The 8,527-nt window shown below is 48.8% G+C and overlaps 1 protein-coding gene and 1 pseudogene across 1 annotated transcript in view; both read left to right on the top strand.

Moving 5' to 3' along the window:
* The first annotated feature begins 994 nt into the window (after nucleotides 1-994).
* MAPK1 (mitogen-activated protein kinase 1) overlaps nucleotides 995-8,527 on the top strand; it is a 56,020-nt gene continuing 48,487 nt past the window's right edge. The window contains exon 1 of the mRNA XM_043901129.1: nucleotides 995-1,351. Coding sequence (XP_043757064.1) covers nucleotides 1,230-1,351 — 122 coding nt within the window. The 5' untranslated portion in view covers nucleotides 995-1,229. The remainder of the gene's footprint in view (nucleotides 1,352-8,527) is intronic.
* Nucleotides 1,509-8,389, top strand: LOC122693590 (annotated as a pseudogene).

Here is an 8,527-nt window from a genome sequence, read left to right as displayed (position 1 = left end):
GCCCCCCATCCCTCCCAGCATCAGGGTCTTTTCAAATAAGTCAGCTCTTCGCATCATGTGGCCAAAGTACTGGAGTTTCAGCTTCAGTCCTTCCAATGAATATTCCTTCCAATGAATATTCAGGACTGATTTCTTTTAGGATGGACTGGTTTGATCTCCTAGCAGTCCAAGGGACTCTCAAGAGTCTTCTCCAACACCACAGTTCAAAAGCATCAATTCTTCGGCGCTCAGCTTTCTTTACAGTCCAACTCTCACATCCATATATGACCACTGGAAAAAACATAGCCTTGACTAGACGGACCGTTGCTGGCAAAGTGATGTCTCTGCTTTTTAATATGCTGTCTAGGTTGCCCGAACCTCTTACTCTGCTTTATATTTTTTCATAACACCATCACGACTAGAGTCTCCCGCCCAGTCTTCCTTGCGACTCATCCTTCCTTCTGTCCATCCACATCTCTCTCCGCTGAAAGGTAACTCTGGGGAGCCTGGACCTGCAGGATCACGGTAAGGAACACCCGTTGAATGAGCCTGTGTCCGACCAGCGGGCCCCGCCCGTCCCGGTCTCTCCCCTTGGCCTCCACCTCTGGGTTTCACACTTTCTCAGGATGCAAATGTCTTTCTCGGTCTTGGTCCCTCTTCCGGTTTCTATCCGGGAGTCGAGACCTCTTCACGTTCGTGTGGACCGCGCACGCGCAAAGGCCAGGTCCGAGCGCACAGCTGGATGTGGCTGGGTCCGCCTTCCCAGCTCGGCGCGGCCTTCGGGTAGGACGTCCGGGTCCCCAGCGTCTGGCTGGGGAAGTGGTGGGCGCCCGGGCGCCCCGCCCCGCCCCGCCCCGCCCCCAACTCTTCAAGCGTCTGTGGCCCCGCCGCGCCGGCCGCCATGCCCCGCCCCCAGCGCGCCTCTTCCGCCGGCCGCATGCCCCGCCCCCTGCGCGCGGGGAGCCAATCCGCGCGCACGTCTCCCGGGCCCGCCCTGACGCCCTCCTCGGCGCGCGCCCCTCCCTCTGCCCGCCCGCCGGCCCGCCCGTCAGTCAGGCAGGCAGGCAGGCAGGCAGTCGGTCTGAGCGGCGGGTGGCTCCCCGGCTCTCCCGAGCGGCGGCCTCCCTTCTCCTTCCCGGCCAGCGGCAGCAGCTGCGGCGGCCCGGTCCCCCGGGAGGCGCGGCGTGGGCCGAGCGGCGGCCGCGGAGCGTCGAGCGCAGCGCGGCGGCGGCGGCGGCCCGGCAGCCAACATGGCGGCGGCGGCGGCGGCGGCGGGCGCGGGCCCGGAGATGGTCCGCGGGCAGGTGTTCGACGTGGGGCCGCGCTACACCAATCTCTCGTACATCGGCGAGGGCGCCTACGGCATGGTGTGGTGAGTGTGTCCGCGCCCTGCAGGCCGCCGCGCCCGCCCGGGCCTGGCGGGGGAGCCGCCGCGGCCTCGCCCGCGCCGCGGCCGGACGCCGACCCCGGCCCCCCGGGCTGCGCTGCCGTCTGCGCGCCCATGGGGACTCGGGCGGGGGGCGGAGGCCCCGGGCCTGGGCGTCGCTGGGCGCGGGCGCGGGGCGGGGGCTGGGCCCCCGAGGCGCCCCCTCGCCCGGGTGCGCTCAGCGCGGACGCGAATTCCTTCGGACGCTCTCCGCGGCGGGTGTGCACAGCCCCGACCTCAGCCCGTGGTCTTTTGCTCCCGTCGCCTGCGGCCTTCGTGAGGTGCCCTCCGCGACGCCGGGGGCTCTCCTACGCAGGCTTGCGAGCGGGCGTTCGTGGTGAATTCTTTTCAGGATCGAAACGGGTTTTAGTGGCGCGCTGCTAGCGCCTCAGGAGGAGCCCGCGTCGCTCTCCTGGTTCGTTAGAGTAGTCATCCGGAGCTGGGCCCAATCTGACTTGCTTTTTCTTCGCGCGGCCTGAGCTCTCCTACCAGCGTTAAAGGCTCCAGACGTTTGAACATCAATTCCTGGAAATTTTAGTGGTCATCGTGTGTGTGTGTGCAGCCCTGTTCTAATGGCGTCCTCCAGGGTCACATGCAGGCTCTCTCGTCCTCATCCAGTGTGTCCTCAGAAACGTTCGTGGAATGGGGTTCTGGGTTTTCATTAGAACCAACCAGCTGCCGTGTTTTGTGCTGGTGAAGACTTGTGCGAGTGTAGGCAGCCTCACACCTAAATCTTCTTGGGAGCGTGTCTTTTTTGTTGAACGAAGGAAGCTAGTATTTGTTGAGCCCTCCGTGGTTAGGTACTGTGCCAGGTCCATTATCTCATTTTACTTGAGCAGCCATCTGGAGGGAGGGAAAGGTGATGATACCCTTCAAATGAGAAAGTGTTTCCCGGTGAAGCCAGTTCCTAAAGTCGTGCAACTAGAGTCAGACTTGGGATCCTGGACTGAGGTCCTATTTCAGTTGCTGCGGTTCTTTTCATTACACCCCGCTTACCTTGTGTGTGTGTGACTAGCTTAGTCGTCCCCGACTCTGTGAGTCCATGGGCTGTAGCCCGCCAGCCTCCTCTGTCCATGGAATTCTTCAGGCAAGAACAGTGGAGTGGGTTGCCATTCTGTTCTCCAGGGGATCTGCCCGGCCCAGGGATCGAACCTGGGTCTCCTGCTTGTAGGTGGATTCTTTACCTTCTGAGCCCTTTCTTAGTGTAATGACTAATGTTAGGATTTTAGCTTGTTCTACTGTTATAAACATTTCTGTTTCAAAAATGTATTCAAATTTGAATGATCATAGTTTTAGAAATACTATAAAGGGCAATTTTTGCCAAGTATTAACATTTTTTCAAAAAAGAGTTTCAATTAAAGTCTTTCAATTAATCTTGAGTATGTTCATTCTTTCTGGGAGCAGAATGCTTCACTATGTGCAACTGAAAATTAACACGAACTCAGAGGCTTAGGAGTGAAGAGAAAATTTGAATTAGGTCAGGCTTAAAAGAAATAAGGTCCTAGAATGTAGCAGAATGTACTGCCCGCAGCAATGCTTCTGTGATACATCTCATTGCTGTTGCACCTGTTGGGAAGTATGCCGGTGAACACGTCCCTCTGTGAGAGGTTCAGAATTGCCCATCACATCTTCCAGCCCTTTAAAATAACTACTAACTACTAAAAATAGTTTTATGACATTTCAGTTGAAAGTTTTTTTTTTTAATCTGATAAGAATTTTTTTACTAATCTGAAGCTGATTTAGGTCTGGTAGCTTTCTATCACTGCTGTAGACTTATTTGACCTCAGTTTCTTATCAGGTGAAGCATTAAGTCTTCTTATTTTGATGTTCCTTTCTTAAGATCCAAGTACAGATACTACTGGAATTAGAATTGTGGGTCTAGATTATAGCTTTTTATTTTCAGGTTGATATTTACTTAATAATTTAATTAGCCTTTAATGTTGGTTAACAATGCTGGGTTTAAGGAGGGTTTCTTGATTGAAATGTAAGTATTTGAATAGTAATATTTTTTTTAAAAAAACAACTTCCAGAAAGATTTAAGGATTTTCAGGGAAAAGTTGGTTGGTTTTTTTTCCCTTTCATTTCCTAAATCAATTCCTTAGGAATTTGCCTTTTCTTTGCAGAGTCCTTTTCCTAATCCTCATGTAGAAGATATAAAGATGAAGAGTGGCGTTTGAATTGGGCCTTTAGGAGTGAGTGTGATTTTGATAGAAAGATAATAGCTCGCTTCTGCAGTACATATACTAAAATTGGAACAATACAGAGATTAGCATGGCCCCTGATCAAAGAAAGATAATAGCTGAAACTGACAGTCTGAGCTGTGGAATCTAATCCTGGCAAAGTATTTAGGTGCCAGACTGTAGAAGATGCTAAAGGCAGACCCGAGTTTGGTTGTGTATTTGCACATTGAAGACGCATCAGTGTTTTTGAAAAGAGGCAGGCACATGGTCAGTTTTGGAACTTGGAGGGGTCAACACTGGTGGAAATAACCAGGGGGAAAATGGGTGGGGAATCAGTGAGGCTATTGTAACCTTCTAGAGGTAAAGTACTATAGCAGGCGAGGACGATAGCAGATGGAGATGAGAGCCTTTACAAAGATAGAATCAGTAATGGAACTCTTGTCAGAAGAGTGGTAGACTTCTGATCATGGCAGGTGTGGGATGAAGCAAAGGATTATGAGGTCTTGAAGGCTAAGAGGCTGAGAGAGGTGGGATCGGATTTGAGAGCGGTTTCTGAGGTCAGACTTGGTAATATGGCATGGCCATAGTTGTTAATTTCAAGTCTTCTAGCATGGGAGCCTGGAAGGATGGTGGTGCCCTTATGAGAGAAGGAATACCATCAGCAGAGGAGGTTTGTTAAGGAGAAATGGTGATTTCTGGTTTGGACTTGTTAAGTTTGTGATGCAGTAGGCCATATAAGCTATATCCAGAAGGCATCTTGAAAATAAGAGGGAAGGAGAAATTGGAGGTGAAAATTTGTGTCAGTGACAGTCTCGAGTGGATGACAGATTCTCATTGGAGGTCGTGGGTGAGGTGGCATGCATGTGTTCTGTATCTTTATCTTTTTAGTAGACAAAGCAGAACATTCATTAGATTTTCAAAGGCTCGATTATCCCAGAAAGGTTAAGAAGCAGTGAGATAGAAAGACCAACAAGGTAACACTAGCAAACGAGTCCTTTTAAGAGATGAGCAGAAGAGGAAGCTGAGGAGTGGTGAGAGGTATAAGAATCAGGAAAAAAGAAAAAAATGGTATGAAAGAGGAGAATTGAAGCTCTTTGCTTAATCGTCTTAAGTAAGATAAGTGTTTTGGGTAAGTTCAATTTGAAACACTTGCTGAATGTGACTGAGAGGCCATGGAATCATCTCCATAGAGATACGAATTGAAGCCTCGAGAGTGGACAAGATGAGAAAAAAATGTGAGAGCTGAGCCAAAGGAATGCTTGACTTTAGGTGTCTTTAGAGGGTAAGTTTCAGAAAAGGACAGAGGAAGCGTGGTCAGAGGCCAGAGGACTGTAGTGTGCACTATCAGAGGAGCCTGCGAAGGTCGTGGTCACTAAGGACTGTTTTGAATATGGTAGAGAACGCCATGCAGCTGGAAGAGAAGCTGTTGGATTTGTTGACTTTCAGCTCTCCTGACAGATGGGCTCTCCCCTCTTCCCCACCATCCTGTGTGTGGTTGAGTTTGCTCTTCACTATGTCTTCTCATAAGACTTTCAGAATCAAGTGATTCCAGGCCAAAGAACAAAAGCAGAGTTTTCCCATTCCCCAATGAATTCGAGTGAAAACTGATGATCAAATCAGGTACAACTCCAAGAGAAGACACTGGAGAACCACGAAGCTGGGTCTGTAAGGGGCCACCACATGAGGTGTCACGCCAGTTTATGCTGTGTCAAGGTCGCTTGCATCGTACCATGTCATTCTGAACATCACTGCCTTCTGAACAGCTGGACCTGTTTTATTGGGAAAATAATGATTTTCTTTGTGTCTTTCCGTGCTAGTGCTTTGGCTTAGTAATAAAAATGTGAGACCTTAACAAACAAAACCCCCCCAGGTGGTTCCAACCAAAATTTCATTGTGATCACATTCCTGATTGTGTAGTATCCTGTCCTGTGGTTTTTGTGATGAAGGCAGACTAGTAGATCTCCTGTTTAGTCAACATTTTGTTGCATTTTGCTTTTTTTTTTTAAGACACTGATAAATCCTCACAACCACAGTGCAGAGGTGGTTACTTTGAATAAGGGGGAATTTTAGACAGAGAGGTTAGTTAACTTGCCCATGGACACCCATCTCACAAGTGATAGAGCATCCTCATCTGTCTATTCATAAGTGATACTCAACCAAAAATTCAAGTTGACAGTAACAGAAAATATCTGTTGTCTGCTTTTTACTTGTGTCATGTTTCAGCCTTTTAAAAAACCTTTCTTGCAAGGTCATTCACTAGAAAACTTCTACTGAGCACCTGTTACATGCCAAGATTCACATGGTCCCAGCCCTGTAGTAGCTCTTAGTTCAGATAGTGGGTGGAGTTGGGCATAATACAGAGAGTGTACCAGTGCTGAGCAGAAGGAGTGCGTGCAGCGCTCTGGGGAGGAAAGAAGGCCCGAGTGATGAGGGGCTTGGTATGGCTTCACAAGCTTGACTGGGTGTTGATGGCTGGCTGAGCGTTCGCTTTGAAGAGTGCATTCTAAATCGAGGTACCTGGAGAAGGAAATGGCAACCCACTCCAGTATTCTTGCCTGGAAAAGTCCATGGACAGAGGAGCCTGGCGGGCTGCAGTCCATGGGGTCACATGACTGAGCATGTGTGCACGAGGGTGGAGGGAGGTGGGCTGGGAGCAACAAAGTGGGAGAACTAAAAAAAAGAAAAGAAAAAAAATCGAGGTAGATGGCACATGCAAAGACGGAGGTGTAAAATCAGTACATCAGGTCAGGAAAGCCTGGAGTTGTCTAGGAAGGCGGCATGTCGGTTGGGCGCCATCGAGAGAAAGCTTGGAGTTGAGACAGATTCTGAAGGCTGTTGTTTCCCGAGCTCAGACTTGACTCTGTAGGTAAAAGTCATTAGAGGATGCCCTTTCCTGCCAGTCGCTCATCACGTTTTGTGTTCCCTTGTCTCTCATGCTTTCTCTGCCCGCTATGCTTTTCCTCTCATCTTTCTGCTTACGTCAGGGTGTTAAATGCCTGTGGTTTTTACCCCTTCTCCAACAGCATTTTAAATTGCATGTGGGTTTTGTTTTGATTTTGGCTGTTAGGTTGGTTGGGGGGCATTACTGACCTTCGGTGTGTATGTGGTGGAGGCAGGAGTGCCGAACGGCCTGCACCAGAGGACCATCCTGGGGAGACTCGGGCAGTGTTTCCCCAAGAAGCCCTGGGCCCTGTTCAAGCCCTCCTTCCGCTCAGGTGCGTCTCCCCCACAAGCCGGCACTGGTCGGCTCTGCTCCCCGGGACTTGCTGGTGGCGGTGCTGCCGGTTGGAGGGGCAGGGCCGGCAGCGGTGTGTCAGCTGGAGACACTCGAGACTGGGGCGTGCCTGGGCTCGGAGCCCTGGCTCCCTTAGCTGGCAGTTAGCTTCTCCTGAAGACGTCCCTTTCATGCTTTTTGAGGCTCAAAGATGTGAGAACACCAGCTGAGATGAGCAACAGAAAATCCACAGTTTCTGAACGGCCAGTGCAAGGGCAACAAAGTTTGATATTAATAATATCCCGGATAATGTGCTGCTGGTGGTTAGCTGTAACTGATAAGCCATTCCCATGAGTTTAATTTGTATGCTCTCAATTTTCAAGTATTTATAAAAAGATTCTCATGTAGAGCATCCAGGTTACGTTTTCCAAGGAACCATCTGTAATGTATTCCTCCTCTTACATTAACACTCCTACTAAGTAAGAAACAACCAATTCCCCAGCAGACATCTAGAGCTGCCTCCCAGGCCTCCAGCCTGCTCTGCCTACTCACCTGCCTAACCCTGAGATGCCCTTTCTCCCCTTTTTGCTTCTCTTTTCTCGTTCACTTCTTGGGGGGTCCATCATCGGAAAGCCAGTAGGATAGACATTATCTAAGGTGTTTCTCAGATGCTCAGCTGTAGGGCAGGCTGTGGGCTCTTTTTTCTTTTTCTTTAGTATTTATTTGGCTGTGCAGAATCTTCAGTGGCAAGACATGTGAACTCTTTAATTGTGGCATGTTGGATCTAGTTACCTGACCGAGGATTAAACCTGGTCCCCCTGCATTGGGAGCAGGAGTCTTACCCACTGAACCACCAGGGAAGTCCTCCTCCGGTTTTTTTTTTTTTTTTTAAAGCAGCTTCACTATTACACATTCCTACCAGCAGTGCAGAGGGGTTCCGATTTCTCCACATCCTCGTCAATACTGATTTTCTGGTTTTTTGCTGGTTGCCATTCTAATGTGCATAAAGGGGAGAGTTTGTTTCCGTGAGTCTTGGGCTTGGCGTGCTGTCCGTCAGCACTAAATATTTGGGGCCTGAAATGGATGCAACTCAATAAAGAGTGTCTTAAGCAATTGCTGGGATGAAAATATGAATAAAACAAAACCGTTACCTCAGAGGAACCTTTAATAAATACTATAGGGAGCTTACAATTAGAAGTCTTTGTGTATACACATATGTGTATTTTCCCTTTGTGCACAGGCAGTAGTAAAATTACTTCTTATATGGTCATCTAGTATCACCATTGTTAATTAATGACATCAAACACTGAAAGTTAAAGAGCATTTTTTTTAAAGCATTTTATTTACTTTTAAAATTGAAGTTCAGCTGACCTACAGTGTTGTGTTAGCTTCACAGGAATGTTTTATTTTTATTCTGTAAGTTTTAAATGGATTTTAGAAGTCTTCATGATGAATTTTCTAGTTAGACTAGAGTTCATATGTTGCCAGGGTGTGGTCCATGTGGGGTGACACAGGGAGATGTGGTTTAATGTCCTCCATATATATATATATATATATATATTTTTTTTTTTTTTCTTTTTAAGGGTCAGTATAGAAGCTGGGCTTCCCTGGTGGCTCAGTGGTAAAGCATCCACTTGCCAGTGCAGGAGATGCGGGGTTCATCCCTGGTTGGAAAGATCCCCTGGAGAAGGAAATGGCAACCCACTCCAGTATTCTTGCCTGGGAAAT

This window comes from Cervus elaphus, chromosome 5 (assembly GCF_910594005.1).
Source record: "Cervus elaphus chromosome 5, mCerEla1.1, whole genome shotgun sequence".
In the NCBI taxonomy this organism is placed as follows: domain Eukaryota; kingdom Metazoa; phylum Chordata; class Mammalia; order Artiodactyla; family Cervidae; genus Cervus; species Cervus elaphus.
Note: the sequence above shows the minus strand (reverse complement) of the source record. Positions and strands in the feature narration are given on the sequence as shown.